This window comes from Bactrocera tryoni, chromosome 5, assembly GCF_016617805.1.
Source record: "Bactrocera tryoni isolate S06 chromosome 5, CSIRO_BtryS06_freeze2, whole genome shotgun sequence".
Classification (NCBI taxonomy): domain Eukaryota; kingdom Metazoa; phylum Arthropoda; class Insecta; order Diptera; family Tephritidae; genus Bactrocera; species Bactrocera tryoni.
The window spans coordinates 70,185,707-70,206,750 of NC_052503.1; the positions used below are offsets into that span (position 1 = coordinate 70,185,707).

At 29.7% G+C, this 21,044-nt stretch overlaps 2 protein-coding genes across 3 annotated transcripts; one reads left to right on the forward strand and one right to left on the reverse strand.

The window, feature by feature from the left end:
* The first annotated feature begins 328 nt into the window (after positions 1-328).
* LOC120777661 (rho-related BTB domain-containing protein 1) lies at positions 329-12,616 on the forward strand. 2 transcript variants are annotated; one of them, XM_040109114.1, is made up of 12 exons: positions 329-1,000; positions 2,409-2,512; positions 2,609-2,806; positions 2,871-3,318; positions 4,725-4,810; positions 4,874-5,132; positions 6,340-6,453; positions 6,519-6,689; positions 6,756-6,998; positions 8,289-8,553; positions 10,924-11,125; positions 12,134-12,616. In XM_040109114.1, exons 1-11 carry the CDS (start codon positions 821-823, stop codon positions 11,100-11,102), a joined length of 2,247 nt encoding a protein of 748 aa, XP_039965048.1. In that variant the 5' UTR covers positions 329-820; the 3' UTR covers positions 11,103-11,125; positions 12,134-12,616. The 2 variants fall into 2 exon arrangements, with proteins under 2 accessions (XP_039965048.1, XP_039965049.1); XM_040109115.1 differs by having other exon boundaries at positions 10,942-11,125.
* Positions 12,617-18,883: 6,267 nt separating this feature from the next.
* On the reverse strand, positions 18,884-20,900 carry LOC120778119 (charged multivesicular body protein 7). The gene is made up of 4 exons (XM_040109823.1): positions 20,258-20,900; positions 19,983-20,196; positions 19,715-19,924; positions 18,884-19,655 (listed from the first exon to the last, which is right to left on the reverse strand). Exons 1-4 carry the CDS (start codon positions 20,786-20,788, stop codon positions 19,159-19,161), a joined length of 1,452 nt encoding a protein of 483 aa, XP_039965757.1. The 5' UTR covers positions 20,789-20,900; the 3' UTR covers positions 18,884-19,158.
* Positions 20,901-21,044: the final 144 nt, after the last annotated feature.

Here is a 21,044-nt window from a genome sequence, read left to right on the forward strand (position 1 = left end):
AACAAATGTCAAGTCGTAGAAATTTCTACAAGCAAATGCAATTCATTGCATATGACTTTCAGCTGGGCGTATGGCATGTAAAACAAAGGCGCTGCAACGACGCGTATTATGAAATGTTTGATTGCCACTAAATTGTTACTCATACGTCATGTGGTGCCGGTAGTTGGTTACAAGCGAGCGCATAATTCCACTAATGCGCGCATTTATCTCACTAATGATGGTATACATTTGCATACATTTGATGCCTTTCAACTTGTCGCAGCTGAATCTAATCATATATCTTTATTTTTACTAATTTTTCGTTTTTTTCTTTCTGTGCTCGTTGCAGCTTTGCTAATTACTCGACTACTTTGTAAGCGCATACGGTCGCCCTCCTGTTTGCCTGCCTGCCCGTTAGCCTGCCAACAATTACAAAAAAATAAACAACAACAAACAAACAAGCCACTAATATAAATAGTCAGCAAATAACTACTCAAACAACAAAAGCAACAACAACAACAAGAAGAAGAACAGCAACCGACTTAGCAGCGTTTCAATCAATTCAATTCAATTCAACCATCAATTCATCTCTATTCATAGCAAAATACTCGACAGTACACTCGAACGCAGTCTGTCGACGTCATCTTCGTCGCTGCCGTCGGCAATTTGTCAACATATTCACACACACACTCTCACATAAATACATATTTAAGCGCATATATTATTTGTTGTAGTGAGTGCAGCGGATCTCTACTCTAAGTTGATTTGGTGCACCTTTGGCTTCAACAAACGTTAGTCAGTTTCTTCGCGCACAGTTCGTCGTTTAACGTGCAATGGCAACATGGACAACGAGCAGCCACATCAGGAATTAGTCAAGTGCGTTCTGGTCGGTGATACTGCCGTGGGCAAGACGCGTTTAATTTGCGCACGCGCATGCAATAAACATGTTTCGCTGTCACAGTTGCTGTCAACACATGTGCCCACTGTTTGGGCTATCGATCAGTATAGAATCTACAAGGATGTAAGTAAAAAAAATATTTACTTTGGCATTTTAAATTACGGTTTTTGTAGTTTAACCTTGCGGATTAGACAAAACAATGCAAGGTTTTTAAATTAAAACAACGTAACTGTGTGTTCAGTGGTTTTAAGAAATGCTGAAATAAACTTTTTAAAAGTGAGAACAGTATTTATGCAGAAGTTTAAAACACTGCTGTTTGAAAAATGGCTAAACATGATTTGACAATTGAACCATACTGTTCTTTTGTTTTAAGAAATGCTGAATTAATTTTGTTAAAAGTGGGAACAGTTTTTATAAAGGAATGTATAACACTGGTGTTTGAAAAATTGCATATAGTACTTAGTTTTGATAATTGAAACATGAGAATGACTTACAAAAATTATGGGAACAGTTTGAAAAAATGCTGGAATCAGTTTTTCATTTCTGCCAGTGCAGTCTAAGAATGATTAAATAAATTTTTAAAAAGTAAGAGCAGTTGTAAAACATAAATTTACAAAACAGTGTTTGCAGGAAAGTTCACTGAAATATTGATAATGATTAAACCATAGAATCAGTGCATAAAATGCTGGTAAAAGTTTTTAAACCACTGTTGCTTGTTTGTAGTATTTCTTCAGCATAAAAAGCTACAGTTTGTGGATGATAATAAAAAATATTTTATTACAAGTGGGAACAGTTTTTATGAAGAAATTTGTAAAACGGCTGTTTGAAAAATCGCTGAAACATAGTTTTGATAATTGAACCAATGGAACAGTTTACAAAAATGTTGAGATTAGTTTTGCAACTAAAAGTTTTTAAAACCACTGGAGCGTTCTTGTAGTATTTTTTATCACAAAAAGTTTAAGTAAATCTGGGAACAGTTAATAAAAATATGGGAAACACTGTAGTGCTTTCGAAGTATTTTTTTGTTAAAGAAGCTTCTTTAAGATTCTATACTTTTGATATTTATTATACAGTAAAGTATTTACTCTGATCCTTTAATTACTGTAATTTCTAGTTAAGATTAGACAAAAAACTCCAAGGATTTAAAATTAAATCAATATACAAAGTGCTCTCAATGGTTTTTAATAAGTATAAAATAATTTTTGAAAAGTGGAAACAGTTTTTATTCGTAAATTTACAAGAAAGTGTTTGGAAAAAATTCGCCGCCAAATGTGTTGGTGGGAACAGTTTACCAAAATGTTAGGAACAGTTTTTCCAACCATACTCGATGTATTTATTTATCAAAAAAGGTAAAAAGTGCTTAATAATAAAAAATACTATATTTAAAAAGTGTTCTCGAAGAATTTCTTAATCAAAGAAGAGCTTCTTAGTTCACGAAAAAGTTGTTCAAGGAAGCGAAATACTCATCTTTGTGTTTTTGTAAATTCGTATTAAAAAATAACGGTTTCTAATGCAAGTTTACACTTTATAGGTACTGGAACGTTCCTGGGAGGTAGTGGATGGCGTAAACGTATCGTTACGTCTCTGGGACACATTTGGTGATCATGACAAGGATCGCAGATTTGCTTATGGACGGTAAATAAAAAATGTCATACGTTAAATTAATATAAAAATTGTTTATAAATGTCATTTACCTCTCTAACTATTCCCATTTCTCTTACGCACCTCTAGATCGGATGTCGTACTACTATGCTTCTCTATTGCCAGCCCCATATCGTTACGCAATTGCAAAGCAATGTGGTATCCGGAGATACGTCGCTTCTGCCCAGATGTGCCTGTCATCTTGGTGGGCTGCAAAAATGATTTGCGTTATATGTATCGTGATGAAACGTATCTCTCGTACTTTGGCGAACGAAGTACCTTCGTACGGTAAATATTTTGATTTTGAAGCCAGGAACTTATATTAACTAATAATTCAAAACTTCTGAAACAGCGCGGCACTAAAAAGTGACCTCGTCATGCCGGATGAAGCGCGTGCTGTTGCGAAGGAACTGGGCGTTGCCTACTACGAGACAAGTGTCTTCACATATTTCGGTGTGAATGAAGTATTCGAGAATGCCATACGTTCGGCGTTGATTGCGCGCCGACAGCAACGTTTCTGGATGACGAATTTGAAGAAAGTGCAAAAACCGTTGCTGCAGGCACCATTCCGACCGCCCAAACCGCCACCACCAGAAGTCACCGTAGTGGTGGGCAATTACAGACAAGACATGTACAACATGTTAATTTCACAAACCCACACGGATCTCATACTGGTGGTGGGTGCGAGTAAATTTCCGGTGCATCGGTTTATGCTCGCTGCTGCGTCGAACGTCTTTTATCGGCTACTGAATACAGAGCTAACCGATATGGGTGGTAGAAGTAGTAGTGAATCCAGTATGGTGAGTACTAATGCAGTTCATTGTATTAGAAAGAATTAGTTAAGAGATCTCATAGCTGGAAAATTCATATATTTTGCTAGTGTTGTCTAATTGATGGTTAATGCCGAACTAGGAACAGTTCGTCCTTCAAAGAAAATAGATTAGACGGTTAATTTCAATTTATTTAGTGTATATATATTCCTTTTAATAAACATATTTACGGGAATAATTACTATTTGCGCTAAATGGGAACAGTTTTAGCTTTGAAATATGCTTGCAAATGAGTTAATAGGAATTTAATCAAGTGTTACCAAAGCTATTTTAGTATTTTCCTAAAATTGATGGTTTAGTATCGAACTAGATATACTGAGAACAGTTATCTGCGCTAATAAAATAGGTTGTGTACCTATAATAGTATCTTATTTTGCAAATAGATGCTTTTCATAAATTTATTTTAGAGAATAAGCATTATTTGCGTTAACAGGGAACAATTTTAGTTTTCAAATATGCTCAAAATGAGTTTACAGGAATTAATTAAAGTAGAGAAAGGTCTCATAGCTGGAAAATGTATAAAGTTTACCAGTTTCATAAAATTGATGATTTAGTGTGGAACTAGTAAGACTGGGAACAGCTAATTTACTAAGAACACATGTCAAACAAATAATAGCAGTTTGTTTAGCAACAAAATTTTATTTCGTGCACATATTTACGGGAATAAATATATATATTTTTGGGCTTGACTAGGAACAGTTTTCGCTTAAAACGTTTGAGCAGTTTTTATACTTCAAAGGCAACTTAAAAATACTTTCTGCATTTATTAAACAAAGTTAGAAAATAATAAATTTTTTGATACTGGGAACAGTTGAAATAATAGTTTTCCAATATGACTATAATAGTTTTATAGTTAGAAATTAATATTGAAATGATAGATAAAAAACTGAGCAAAATTTTCCAAAAAAAAAGTTATTTATTTTGTAAGTAGGAACAGTTTTAGTTTTAAATGATGCTAAAAACTTGTTATCAGTTTTTAATTTGCTTCAAAGACAGCATAAAACCGGTTGCTATGTTAATTTAACATGTTGAGAAAATAAAAATAAGAATATCTGCCACTGGGAACAGTTGATTTAGCAGTTTTACAATATAAATATAACATATTTACAAATTAATATTGCAATGGTATAAAAAATTAGCCATTTTAAACAAAAATATTCAATTTGTATTTACGATAGAATCGAACTGAGAACGATAAATTTATATTTTCATACAAGAACTTTAGTAAAAATGTAACCATTATACATAATTAATCGAGTAATTACAGTTTCGAACGTTGCTCACTTGAATGAGAACAGTTCTAACTAGTAAATATTACTTAATTTTCGGTATTTCCAAACTTCTGCAACATATCAATAACCACTCTCTCCTCATAGGTGAGTTCCACATTTGGTGAGGCGACCACAGCGGACTTTAACGACGACACTGAGTGTCTTATAAGGCATGAATCGCGTACACAAAGGTACTAATATTTACTACAAACACCCGCTATAATATATACTAAGCATGATTTTCTTGATCTTAGAATGTGGGAGCAGCTGAAACGGCGTTCCAGCTATCAGGCCTTACCGCTAATCGAAACCAAAAAGCCCAGTGATCTCTATAAGGACCTGCATCATCCTATATTCCAAAATATACGCTTAGTGCAGATGGAAAATACGCGTGGCATCAACGTAACACAAACAATTGTCACACTGACAAAACTCATAACGCCACAAGCGTTGCAACAGTGTCTGCAATTTATTTATACCGGCACAATTGAAAGAGAATTTCACAATTTGCAGGTAATTTGAAGCTAAGGACACCCTACAAAGTTGGGTTAGGTTAGATAGCTGATCTAGAGAGAGCGCGAACTTATAAATTAGCAAAACGCTTAGTGGCCAATACAAATTTTCACAGGCGTTTCCTATTCCCACCTGTGGGATGTCTGAAGGTATGCGCTTCCAAGTGTTTAAGTCATGGCCAACCAAACGCGGGACAGTCAAGAAGGAAATGTTGAGTTTTTTCCACCTCATCTTCTTCCATACATCTATTGCCTGCTGATAAGATTCACAGCCTAACCGCATGGACGCCATAGGACAATGAACACAACTATGAAGAGGCTAGCTACTAAGGATAAAGATATCAGAAGATCTCTTGCGATCAGTTATCTAGTAGAAGGACACAAGAGGATACGGCTTTACAATTTCCTGCGATTCCGCTATGGCTTGGGATCCATAACAGTCTTATCTCAAAGTCACTCGATGCTTAAATATGGTGTCGTAGAGGAACGCTTTCGGGGAGAGACCCCACCTTTTGCCAATGGCTCCTCTACATCAGTATAAGTCATTCGATGTCTTTTTGCTCTCTCTTCGATATTCGGCTTCCATGAAAGCTTCCTATCCAGGATGAGACGTATATTTTTCACTGTACCGGTTGCAGTGGGATGTCTCCCTTTTGCAGCAGCGGTGCCCCCGGGATCTTGTATCTTCTAGTAACCATCTCGATTTAATTTGGGTACCCACGATCCTCAAGTTTTTTAAGCAAGTTTTTTACGACCAGAATCCATAGAAAAGAAGAGAGAACTTCACCTTTTGGCGTTCCCATACTCAAATTTCGTCGAGCACGTCCGTTTCAATCACTATTTCGCACAGAAGACTGAAAATGTGGTGTTTGAGGTTTGATTCAACCCTAAAACCTTCTAGAGCTGTTACGACTGTTTCCGGCAGGACGTTATTAATAGCTCCTTCAATTTCAGGAAAGGTCCCAACAGCGAATTCTTCAACCCTAATGGCTTTCTCAAGCCATGGCCCCACAGTAAAAAGGGCACTTTACAATAGGCATGTTGCGCTCCTGATAAATGATCCCTGTGAATCAAGATAAATATTTTTTATACCCTTCTATGTTATAAAAAATGCACCTGTGAAGGGTATTAAGCTTCGGTGCAACCGAAGTAACCTTTTTTCCAAATTCTTGTTTTACTCATGCTTCATATCCACCTCTTACACACAGGAAGTTAAACAAGCTGCTGATTTCTTAGAACTGCCTCAATTGACTGTATTACTTTCCAAGCCACAAACACTTTTAGCCAGTCTAAATGATGAACCAAATCAACATTTTTGTCTTGTAAGTACGGCGGCGTTATATAAACCGCTTCGTACGATAAACTAACCCTGATATTTTTATCACAGAGCATTAAAGAGAATATGGAGAAGCATTGTATTGGCGATGGCTGTTTCAGTGATGTCACCTTTGAGCTGGATGATGGACAGATGAAGGCACATCGCGCTATATTGGTTGCACGCTGTGATGTTATGCGCGCCATGTTGGCCGGCGACTTTCGTGAGGCGCACTCGAGTGTGGTGAGTAAATGCGCAGTTGTACATATGTAAACAAAAGTATTAAAAAATTTTTCGTATTTTTCGCAGATCGTCTTTCCCGGCGTCACGATTTACACATTTCATAAGTTACTCTGTTATTTATACACAGATGAAATACCTCCAATATCCGCAGATAAATGTTTGAATCTTTTGGAGTTGGCAAATCGTTTGTGTTTGCCAAGATTATTGAATTTGGTTGAGTGTCGTGTGATTGAAGACTTAACGATGATATCGCAAAATGAAACGAATGAAACGGTCGATCATTGTCTCAAGCTGCTGGAGCCAGTGAAGGTGAGTGTCAATGGCATTGCTTGAGTTTAAATTTAATTTTATTAAAAAAATTAAACTTAAAAAGAAATAATAATAATAATAATAAAATTTAACAAAATAAAAAACAATAAAGTTTTACTTTTTTATTTCTTATTTTTTATTTCTTATTTTTTATTTAATTTTTTTTCTTTTAGATACAACATTTATTTTTTAACTTTTAAAACGTTTTTTCTAATAAGCAAACGCGAAAAAATTTTAATAAAAAAAATAATTAAAATAATAATAAAATAATAATAATAAAATTAAATTAAATTAAATAAAAAATAATAATATTTTAATTTATTATTTTTTTATTTATTTTTTTTTTTTGTGATAAAATATTTATTTTTAATTTTTCAACCCGTTATTTAAGATTAATTTTTTATCTTCCAATCAATGTAGGATAAAAAAATGTTTTGTAGTTCTTCAATCAGTTATTTGGGATTATAATATTTTATATAATGAGTGTTTTAGTTCAAAATATTAGAACACGAAGTACGCAAAAGAAAAATTTTAATTCAAAAACATTATCTTTTAATCTTTAATTAAAAACTTTTTAAAATTTATTTTACATTCCGGTGTTTGGCTTTAGAATATTGAGTATGATGGCTCCGTGCAAGTTTTGTTTCCATATTGTAGAACGCAAATGCGAAAAAATTTAAATTCAAAAAAAAAATTTAAACTTTTATTAAAAACTTTTTAAATTTTTTTTTAATTCAGTGTTTGGTATTAAAATGTATTAGAATATTGAGTATGATGACTCTGTGCGAGTTCTAGTTCAAAATGTTGTAACATAAAGTTCGAAAACGCGAAAATTATAAATTAAAAAAAAATTTTGCTTTTAAATTTTCATTCAAAACTTGGGTCTAAATTTCTTTTATTTCTCAAACCGATATTTGGAAGTACAATTTGTTTTTATTTTTGGAAAACAAAAATTAATTTTAAACCTATTTATGGGATTAGAAATAAAAACAGAAAAAACTTTATTATGTAACTCTTCTAAAAAAAAGGTTTTTAAATAATTTTTTGGCATAAAAAATTCGAAAATTATTTTTAATTAAGATTACAAACTAATAATAATAAATTTTTAATTTTAAAAAATTTATTTTGTAACTACTCTAAAAAATTTATTTTTAAACCTGTATTTGGAATTAGAAATTCGAAAAATATTTTTGATTAAGTTAACAAAATAAACAAAAAAATAAAATTTAATATAAAAAAATTTATTATATTAATTCTCAACTTGTTTTTTTACCTCTATCGCCGGCTTAGCTGCACAATGCCCATCAACTGGCCGAATGGTGTATGTCTTACCTGTGCGTCAATTACAATATAATTTGTAAATACTCACTCAAAGGCCTCAAAGCACTGCATCAGGATAATCAAGAGTATTTACGTGAGCACCGTTGGCCGCCAGTGTGGTATTTAAAGGATTACGATTACTATCAACGCTGCATAAATGAGATGAATAAAGAATTAAAGAATTCACGTCGCGATTCGCGTAGTGATGACGAAGGTTGTCTCTGTTTCACGGGCGGTAAGTGTCAAAGCACTGTTATTAACAACAACAACCAAACTATTTGACTGTGTGCTGTACGAACGAACTGGAAATTGCGACCGTTGCAACAACAGCAACAAAGTGCAGTACTATGAAATGGGCAACAGAGCTAGATAAAAAATAAAAACAAAAACAATAACAATAAGCAAATAAACATATTATATATGACTGCTGAGACCGCCCATCTGAGTTTTCAACGTTGGTCCCGTGCTCTCAAGCAGCAATAGCAACAATGCGCACTTTAGTTGTATATCGAAAATCTTATAAATTCTTTTTATTTTTTTAACATAGTTTCGTACTGCATTTGCAGGTTATAACTATCGTTTTTAAATTTTCTACTCGCATACTCTTGTAGCTTGGGTTTGTATTTGCCATCGCTCAGTCATTATACTTCCCACTACACAAATGTTTTGTACAATGAAAACTCGCAGTGAATGAAAGCACCATTTTCACACTACCTAAAAGTTGATATGCATACTCATACATACAAATGTATCTTGTAAAATAGGCTCATGCTCATTTTAGTTTACTGTTATTAAATTTTGTTTTTTATTTTATTTTATATTATTTTGTTTTATATTATTTTAGTTTATTTTTTGTTTCATTTTTTTAATTTTTTTTTATTTCTATTTTCAATTTAAAATTTTAATTACGAAGTCTATTTTTCTAATTTTATTTTTACTTTACTTAATTTATTCGACTTTCGTTCGTTTGAATAACTTTTTGTAGTCAATTATTAATGATTAATTCTTTTATTTTTTTTAAATTATTTTCTATATATACATTATTTTATAATTTTTTGATTTCAATATTTTATTTTTTTATGTTTTACTTTTTTTCTTAATTTATATACATATGTATATTTTATTATTTTATAACTTTTATAAATTCAATATTTTATTTTTTATAAAAACTGTAATATATAATATATTATAATATATTTTTGAAGTGCATTATTGTTGATTATTTTTATTAATTTTTTCTTAATTGATACTTATTTATTATTTCTATTAATTTTTGAATAATTGTATTTTAATTTAATATTATAATTTATAATTTTTTTCTGAAAAAGTAAAATTTATTTCAATACTCTTACGTTAAAAAAATAATATAGGCTTTTTGTTTTATTTTTACTTTCGCTTTTATATATGTACATATATTTATATGTGTATGTACATATACTATATTTATATTTTTTTTTGAAAATTTTTTAACTTTTGTCTTTTTATTTGAGTTTTATAATTTTTAATTTTTTTATACAATTAAGTTTTTTTAATCAAAATCGATTCTACTACATTTTGTCTTGCTTAATTTAATTAATATTTTTCTTAAAAAAATAGATTTTTCTACATTTTTTCTTACATAATTTAATTAATTTTAATTTTTTCATTTTGTTTATCAGAAATTATTAATCTTTATTATTGCTTTTATTTCAATCCATTTTATTAATTTCATATATCTAATATTATTTTTATAATAATAAATATTTAATAATTATTTTTTATATTCCTTATTTTTTTTGCATTGTATAAGAAAACAAATAATTTAAATTTTGACGCTTTTTCATTTAATTTATTTTTAATATTTTTTTTTTTATTTCTTATTTCTTCTATTTTATGATTATAATTTTTTTCTCATGGCAGACCAAAAATATAAGTCAAATTATGGTTTTGTTATCAAATTTGCTTATTATTTACTAAAATAGATTGTAAATAAAATGTATTTAACAAAAAACAAAATTTTAATATTTGCAAAATAATCAGTTTTTATTTGGTTATTCTGAAATAACTTTTTATTTTTATTTTTTAATTTGATTATTTTCTTTATTTCATTATATTTTTTTTTAATTTTCATATTTTCTTTTAATTTAATTTTTCCATGCTTTTTTTTATAAATTTTACTTTCATTCACTTATTCTTCTTTTTCTTCCATTTGCTTATAATGTGCGCTCTTTCTTGCTTTCGTTACAAATTTATCCCGCTTGACCAACTGTAATTTTACCCCTTCAATTTGAATCTTATTTGCTCTTTGTTGGTCTCTCCAATTTTTTCAACTAACTTTCGTTTGTCACTCGGTTTTATTACTCTCAAATTTTCAAATCATGTCTCAATTTCATAAAAGTCAAGCTAGTCAGAAATCTACCAGCTTGCGGCACTCTACAACCACTCCTCCAAGACCCAAAACGCCGAACACACAAACTCAAGTACATTTCAGACATTTGAAACCTTAACCCAATCATATACATACCAACATACCAACATATATACATACAAACATGCATACATGCATACGGCCACACCCCCCCTGCAAATCATGCACTGTTTTATTAATATTGAAATTTGGACAAAGTGTTCTCTTGGCTATTAGGCAGCAGCAATGGGGGCAAATCGAAGCGTGGCAACGATCCCAATGGCAATGGTGCCGGCACCGCTGAGCATAGCACAACCGATAATCAAATCTTCAATAGCACAGCGAATTCGATGAATCACATTGACTTGGAGGCGGCCGAGGTGGACTTGAATCTCTGACATCCAGCCATCGGGCACAGAAGGTACAACTTATAAATTATTATCGCTTTTACTCATACAACACCCGGCAGGCAATGTCGGTGAACCTAGAAAGTATTTAGCTATAAATGATCAGCGTTACAAGCTGAGTCGATTTAACCAAGTCCGTCTGCCTGTCTACATATGCCCGAACTACTCAATTTTTGAGATATCGTTTTGCCAAAGTCTTTTTCTTCAGAAGAAGCTGCTCATATGTCGGAGTCGCCGATATTGGACCACTATGGGACATAGCTGTCATACAAACTGAACGTTCAAAAACAAGTTTTTGTATGGAAAAGTATTTTATTTGATAAGATATCTTCATGAAATTTGCTGTAGGCTATTTTCTAAAGTAACGCCAAAATCTTCAAAGAAATAGTTCAGATCGGACTACTGTAGCATATAGCTGTCATACAAACCGAACGCTCAAAAATAAGTTTTGGTATTGAAAAATATATTATTTGACAAGATATCGACATGAAATTTGGTATAGGCTGTTTTCCAAGGAAATGCTATAATCTCCAAAGGAATAGTTTAGATCGCACTACTGTAGCATATAGCTGCCAAACAAACTGAACGTTCAAAAACAAGTTTTTGTACGGAAAACTATATTGTTTGACAAGATATCGACATGAAATTTGGTATAGCCTATTTTCCAAAAAAATGCTATAATCTCCAAAGAAATAGTTTAGATCGGACTATTATAGCATATAGCTGTCATACAAATTGAACGCTCAAAAACAAGTCTTTGTATGGAAAACTATTTTATTTGACAAAATATTTTCATGAAATTTGGTATAGACTATTTTATAATGTAACGCTACAATTTCCATAGAAATAGTTTAGATCAGTCTACTAAAGCATATAGCTGCCATACAAATTGTCCGCTAGAAAGTTCTTTTTATACCCTTTTATGCTATTAGAAATACACCTGTGAAGGGTATTATACCTTCGGTTTAGCCGAAGTTAACGCTTTTTCCTGTTTTTAATTAATCACATGTAATTATTTACAGATCACTGCGTTTCATTGTGATTCTGCCCGTGCTGATTTGTTTCATTTGTACAATTTTAAGTATTCTAATACTATTTCAAATTTACACATAACAATACCAAAATTGTTGTAAGCGTAATGCAATTAATGCTGAAAGTATTTTTTCTATTAAATTGTTAAAAGTAATCTAATTACAATCACAATTATAAATTTAAGCTGGAACAATATGGCCATCCGCAATCGGTTATATATACTGTGCATAGGTTAGTTTTAAGTTATGAAGTAAATGCTGTGAAGCATCCAATGATGTTTTCAAACATTTGTGAGAGTCATGCGAGCATGTTTGGATTTGGTAATATATTTCGGTATGTAAAGCTTGACAGTTTTGACATTTTTGTAACGGATGTTGCGCATTTTGAAGTGTGGACTTGTTGTAATTTGAGCTGTCATCTTGCTTTTCTTAAGAAAAGATGTCTAAAAATACAAAGCAGTTACATTTTTTGAACTGCGTATAATTTGTTTGCGAACAAGGTTGAGGGCTACAGCTGTCGGGATCGGTCAGTTTCGGTTTGTCTAAGAAATCTTTAACTGGACACATTTATGACAGTGCGCGGCCAGCATTATATACCGCAAAGAAAAGTTGCAAAAACAAAAACAATAAAAACAGCTGTAAAACAACAACAAAAACACCAAATAATGCTAGTAAGCATGGGCAACAACAGCAGCTGCAAAAAAAAAACAAAATCAGCATGCAACAAAATACAAATATATGACCAACACAACAAATAACAACAGCAAAAACAAAAGAAAAACAATTTTTATTAAAAAATGTAACAAGCAGCAGAAAAAAGTAAAAACAATTCAACTGGTCTTACGTCTAGCAGTCTGAGCAAGCGAAATTTTTAAATAAACTAACATCAATATTAATTTTTCAGATAAAAATCTTTTTCAAAAACAAGCTATTCAGCAATTTATAACATTTCATTTCCTTGTCTACAACAATGAAATCAATTACTAGAAACACCAGTAAATTTTGAGCAATATATACATATACACACATATATATATATGTATGTGAACAGTGAAGCAAAACCACAATACATACATCCACAATATGTACATCCTTACACACAACTTCAAACAGCAAAAATTGAGGGCATACTGCAAGCACACGCCATTGAAAAGAAATTGCAAAGTGGAGAAGCGCTAAAAATAGGGAAACTATTGTCTAGCCATTAGTCATGTAAGCGAAACACAAATTTCTAAGCGAGCAAAGTTAATACACACACCCACTAGGTACATGCTTACATACATAAATATTTATAAAAAATAAAAATTATTAATTTAGTAACAAATATGCTAATTATAACTGTATTAAGCATAGTAAGTAAACAAAAAAATAATAGAAAACTAAGTTTAGTGCCAGCCAGCCTAAAACAAAACGGAGCAATTCATAGCTTTAGATGCCATAGCATATGTATTTACATATGTACATACATATAAAAAAAAATATTTGCAATTTATAATAAAAGCAAGAAACAGTTGTTAGGGACTGCTAAAATTCCAAGCAGTTCTGTTAAAATGTAATAAAATTCGAAAAAGCGCATAAAATGGCTTTGCAGTTACAAAAGTAACAAAAACAACCTTTTGGCTTAAGTTATAAATATTTTTTTTTGTCTTAGTTCGCAAAAAATAAAAAATTATAAATTTTTTTTTTATTAAAAAATGCGCTTAAAAAAGGTTTGCAGGTAAAAGAAAAAAATATATATATTTTTTAAGTTATAAATTATTTTATTTCTTCTTTAACCAAACAAAAATATTTTTTTCGTGGATTGCATACAAAAAAAACTTCTTCAATTGCTTAAGTGTGTAGTCTTACACAAATATGGTATTTTTTAAGAATAGAAAAATATCCTAAATTATTTTTATTTAAAATTTGAGTAAAAAACTTTCTGGAAAAAAGTTACAAAATATATTAAAATTAAAAAAATACACTCAAAATTCTTTACAAATAAAATATAACAAAAACAAAATATATATGTATAATATGTATACATATACAATATATAAATGATTTGCATATGAAAAAAAAAAATTTTAACTTATAATTTTTTTTCGTTAATCTCATTAAAAATTAATTCTGAAAGATAAATTAATATTTTTTTTAAATAATAATTTTTTTGTCGCTTAAACAAATTAATGTTGCAATTTTTTTTAAATTTTTAGATATACACAAAAAAGTTCTTTCTTTACAGATAAAAAATATCTAAAATAAAATTTGTTTCCTAATTAATTCAAAAAATAATTGTTTAGTAATTTTTTATGCAAACAGAATACTTTTTCTGCTTGCATAAAAAAATTAATGCCGCATTTTTTTTAATGTTTAATTTTACATAAAATTGCTTTTTCTTCACGGATAAAAAAATATCCAAAAAATTATTTTCTAGTATTTTTTCCAAATTAATCCAAAAAATATTTTTTTAGTAATTTCTTTTGGCTCGCAATAAAAATTTATTTAAAATTTGTGGGTTTACACAAAAAACTTCTTGCTTTACGGTACAAAACAATAAATATTTTTGAAATATTCAAAAAAAAATATATTTTTTTAATATCCGAAAAATAATTTTTGTTGAAGTATAAATATTTTTGTGCGCTCATTTAAAAAAAAAAGTAAGGCTGCAGTTTTCCAAAGCTGTTGAGTTTACACAAAAAAGCGCTTACGCCTAAAATTATACAACACCAACACGACAACACTATAAATAAAACAAAGTTTTTGGTCTGACTTAACCTGAAAGGTTCCTTTTTATTTATAACATTCAAAATATTATATGTGAATAATACATCTAAATAATATAAATACAAATTTTTAGCGAAAAAGATTTTAGTGAACAATTTTGTTACAATTTAGGTATTATATTTGTTTCCCAATACGAACTCGCGGGCGATGTTCGAAAATACTACAACAATTAGTAAAAAAACATAACTACAGCTTAAAAAAAATTGTCAATAATTTTAGAAATATTTTGAAAAGATAATAAAAAAATTTCAAAATTTTTTCTAAATATTTTTTTGGTTTTTTAATATTTTAAAATTTTTCAAAATATTTTGAAAAGATTTCAAAAAAAAATTTCAGAATTATTTCAAAATTTTTATTTTTATTTTTTTGAGAATTTTTTGATTTGAACTTACATTACAAAATAATTTAAAAAATATATATTTTTTTTTTTAATATTTTTTTAACCTAACATTTGAAATGTTTTTTTTTTATTTTTTTTAACTAAGTATCAACATAATAACAAATTAAACTTTGTAAACCTATTTGAGTCAACATTATGCTGAAAGCACAAAGCAAAGTTGTCGGAACCTAGTCAATCTGCCCAAAAAAACATTTTTCAAATATTAAAACATATGCCGATATACATACATACATAGTTGTATATACATAGCTAATAAATTAGTATATGCCAACAAAGAATGCATAAAAAATGTCAAACAAAACAAAAGTGATTTAAAAATACATAATTAAGTAAACAAGTTTCATTATTAATAAAAACCAAAATAAAAAACAAATAATAAAAAAAAAAATTAATAGATAAAAAAATAATAATTTATAAATAAAAAATATAATATTATTAATAAAAAAAAATTAATAGTGTAATAAATATAAAAAAAAACAAAATTAATAAATAAAAAATATTAAATTAATAATAAAAATATTAATTTAATAAATAAAAGAAATAATAATTTAATAAATAAAAAATCATTATAAGTTATTTCAAACCGTAGTACCAACAACATAACACACATAAAAATAAGTATATTCAACAAATACACGCATAAAAATTATAAAAAAACTCATAATCTGCAAGTTGGCTGGTTACTGACACAAAATACAAAAACCAATTTGTAAAAGCAAGTATTAATAGTCATTTTGCGCAACAAATTTGTATGCTAAAATCGTTTCTTTAAGCGCAGCTGTAATGTACTCCCATTTTGTTTGAAGTACAACAAAAAGACTGCTTTCGGCTATAGAAATTATTAAAAAATAAAATAAAATAAAATAAAAAGTATTATATAAAATATATTTCGCTACTTTCCTGCTTGTGTCAGCAATCAGCGGTGTGTAGGAAGCTAGATAAGTCAAGCTTACGAGTATAATGTGCGTCCCTAAACGTGTGTGTACCATACATACATGGCTAGGTACATATTAGGGTGTTCGTTTTTCCGCAGGCTGTTTATTGTTATTATTATTTTTGTGTTTTTTTTTTGTTTGGCAGAGTTTGAATTTTTTGCACTAAAAATAAGAAACCAAACAAGCTACTTATTTTCAATGCCTAAATCTTTTTTGCTTTTTTCATGTATATATTGCAAGTAACATTTTGCGTTAAACAAGTAGTTCCACAACTTTGAGAAAGTGATATTCTAATAATAAAATTTTTGCTCTTTAAAAATGTTCTTAATATTTTTTTTCATGAAATCTTTCCTTTAAAAGTTATACGCCTTCAAAGTTATCTACCCAATGTACTGAGCGTTCATACAAGTCATTTATACATTTTGTGTTACGCATACGACATGGTGTACTTTGATGTTTGAATGCAATACATTTGCTGCTTAACTTTAACTGTATGTGACTTTGAAAGCAGTATTTTTATGAAATAAATTATTATTACCTTTTTGTAGCGGAGAAAATTTTGTACTAGAATATCAGTTTTTCAAATTTATAAAAACTTTTCTTTGGAGTTAAAAAATTTATGGTAAAAGAATAGGTAACATTTTTTTTTCAAACTTATAAAAAATATTGCTTTGGAGATTAAACAATTATTGTAAAAAAATACATATATTTTTTCAAATTCATAGAATTTTTTCTTTGGAGTTAAAAATTTATTGTGAAACATCAAAAGCTTTCAGGTTATATACATATGGTCACTTAAAATGCAAAACAAAGTTTCATCCAAAAATTCGAAATTGACTTTTTTATTGTTTACGATTCTCTACATCATATTACATATACATATGTATCATAAAATTTTAACCTCCCGCTGTCAGATATAACCAATATACATACATATAACCATTTTATAACCAAAACTCAAATTTTGTTTCAAATGAGTGGTTTCTATTATTTCGTTTTTCTTCACTTGTAAACTTATGAAGAGTGATGTTACGTTATTTTGCATTTTAGATGGCAATATGTATGTACATACGTGTGAAAAATAAAATAATTTAGGCACGGTTTTAATAGAAACTAATGTGCTACCTTACGTTATACCCTTGTTGTTAAGCCAAAAACAGCAACTTTAAAAGGCGTTTACGAAAACAAAAATCAACCTGCGAAATAACGGACACACTACTATATAACATATGACATATGTATGTATGTACATACATATACGCACGTACATATGTACATACTCAATCAATCGTTTATAATTGTGATTAAACAATTCTCACTCGCATTCAAAGACACACACACACACACATTAGTACACTTAGCGTACACATCTCCACACACATCGATCGACTCATACGGCCTAGCAATATACATATATACTGTTCTAGCGTTAGTTTTAATATTAATGAGAATTCAAATATTTAGTATATACATACATACATGCATACAATTAATATAAAATAATATAATTAATAAATTTAGAGATATATGTATGTGTAACAAATAAAACTGAAATATTTTTAGCGCATATTTTTGTATTGTATAAAATTATAATTATTATTTTTCTTAGTTACTACGTATTAATTACGAAACTAAATAAATTGAACTTTGAACTCTTGAAAATAAGCTGAATATAATAAAATAAAATGTAATAATAACAATTTTGCAGTATGAAAAGGTTACAACTTGAAATTATGTAAACGTGCAATAAATAAAAAGGATAATATGATGAACAAATTGGAAGATTTTGTCTTAATTTGTCTGTGTAATAATAGCAGTATATATATGTAGTTTTTATGTTTATTTGATATTTTTTGGTCTATTATTAAAGTATTTCAAGGCTGATCATGGTTAGGTTTTGTAGACTTCAATCCCAAAAGTATATAATAATTATTTAGTTAGTGGTGCATAAATTGTTTTGAAAACAACAAAAAATTTTAAATAATATAATTCTTACTTCAAGTAAACATTGTGGAGCTAATAAATTCATCTTAAAATGCTTGTAAGATACATAAATATGTATTTTCTAGTTTTATATGCACACTCTTAATACTTTTTATTGCTAAGCATAAGAAAGTGCAATTTAGAGCACGCAAAACATCGGGTATGTTCGAGCAAGTAAACTGCCTCAATATTGTGTTTTTCTGTAGACACTCAGCTGATACTTATACTGGAATATTTAATAAATTTTCAGAATAATTTTCGCTCCGATGCTTTTACTTAAAATGGTCGTAAAACACGAAATCAGTCCAATAAATAGTAATTTCTTATATCAATAAAATGATAAAAAATTTACTATATTTAGGCCTTCAAATTTTTTGTCAAAGATTCTACAAACATATTCGTCGCATTAACTTTTTACTAATACCATAAAGTTTTATTAAATAAAAATATGAATTTTGTTTAATAAAATAAATCGCAAGAAATTAATGTGAACATAATAAATCTTATAACCTCTGCAAACATCAAGTCTACATGTATTAAGCTGAATAAAAAAATAAAAATAAAATTAATCTGTAGGAAACCTACGCGTAAAACATTTGAACTTAAAATAATAATTTTCGATTACAATGTATTTAAGTATAAAATCATAAAAGTAAATTAAAGTAACTAATAATGAAGTGTGTTTATTGCGTAGGTCTTTTGTACACAAACAAAAAATTTTAAATGGACAAAGAGTTTTAATGTACAACTTCATATAGACCAAATAAACATAAAATGAAAAATAAAATATGTTTTTATTTTGACAAAGTTTAATTTTTCTACAACATATACGTTTTCAAAACATTCACCCTTATATTAAAGCAATTAAATAAATTCAATAAGGTCTTTTAACTCTATTGGCAACCCATTCACCACGTTCACTTTTGTAACACTTATTCAGCAACAGCTGTGCTTACGCTCGCTTCGCTTTTCCTGGGTGAACCGTCTTCAACTTCCAGACCCGCTAACATTGCTAAAAGTTCTGCATCGGTTATTTGCGGTTTAGGTAAGCCGCTGGCTGCAGACTTGCTTATATTTGCGTTTTCATTTGTATTTGTTGGCTTGATTGGCGTTTGACCCGTTTGGCCGAGTATTTGTTGTAACTCACGTTCCAAAGCATCATTATCATTGACATCTGCGCCACCGGCGGCAATATCTGATATTCCCGCATTAGCCAAGGTATCTTGTAACTCTTGATGTGCCTCCATAGTGTCACGCACCTCGGCGATAACTTCGTCGACATTGTCATATTTCAAGCCAGAGTCATTAAGTGCTTTTTGTAATGCCTTTGAACCGATCTTATAAGCATCGAGTATTTGTCCATGACTTTGTGCCTCATCCACGCTGGTTATGAGTGATTCTATATTGTGTAAAGCTATGCCACGTTTTTCTAAAATAGAAACATTGCAAATAAATAACTTTTCCAAATCAAATTTGTATGTAATCCACCATGATTTTTTTCCAATAATTGTTTCTTTCGCAAGTAAGTCTTAGCCAATTGACGTTTGTTCTCTTTTATGTATTGGCGTGCTTTTTCGGCATTTTCCTTTATATCTTCCTCCAATTTTTCCAATTGTTTCAACAAACTGGCTTGTGTCATTTTAAGGTTGTGCACGGCACGATCAGTCTCAGTGATTTCAATGCTTGTATCAGTTTTTGCTGGAAAAGTTTAATTTCAATATTTTAATTTTCAAACCTAGTTGCAAGGTATACTCACCAGGTATTTTGATCAAGTGTATTTGTTGTTGTTTTTCGTCTAGTTGGTACTCAATTCCAATTTTTCTTTGACAATGCAACACGTGCAAACATAAAAGTAGGCAATCCTCTTTAAGCGCCAAAACAGCGCTCGAAAGTTCTCTAAAGTTTTCATAATGCAGCAGTTCGCCCTGATGTTCTTGCAGCACACTTTGTTGCAATTGTTTACAAAATTTCTATAATGAAATTAATGTATAAGTCAAAATTCATACAAGTATGTTACTGATATTCACTAACCTTCATAACGTCTAAGTGAACATATTCTAGCCAGTTTGCTTGATTCTCTGACTGCAGCCCTATTCTGCTCTTCAATGTTTGCCAACCCCATGATATTGGAAGTTTTACAAAATTATTTATCGCCCAACCGCTCCATGTATTTTCAGGATCATATTCAAAGTCTGCACGGGTGCGTATTTTCTTGGCGTGCAACATCTCGCTAAAAACTGTGTCCAAACCGGAGGGTATTCGATTACCACGCGCAAATGTGTTTTGTAGGTCGCGTTTGCAAAAGCAGCCAGTGCCTGTGTGTTCACAATATAACGCAATCATATCTTCCCAGAACTTTAATTTTGAATCGTAGTGTTCTGGATTGAGTTCTCGTATACGAAATGGTGCCAATAGTGCAATCATGCGAAGATCATTCTTCCAACAAGGTGGATATGGAAAGATTTTTCTGTTTTCTAAAGAATTGTCAAATCCATTGCTTGAATCGCTGTTATTGGCATTCCGATCCTTAATTGATGCACGTAATGGTGTGGAGGAAAACATTTGAATGGAATAATGCTAACTTATATTAAAAATTTACTTCAATGATTTAGTTAATTGCGCTTTGTTTATTTTTGTATTCAATTGTGTTCACTCGTCTATTTTTAATGTTGCTCAACTGACATATCTTCTTTCAAATATGCAGAGTTGCAATTGTAGGTCTAAAAATATTTTAGTACTCTTAACGATATCAAAATACCAAATGTTAGTTTTTTTGATCCAATTATACAAATACATATTTACTAATGAAATAACTATA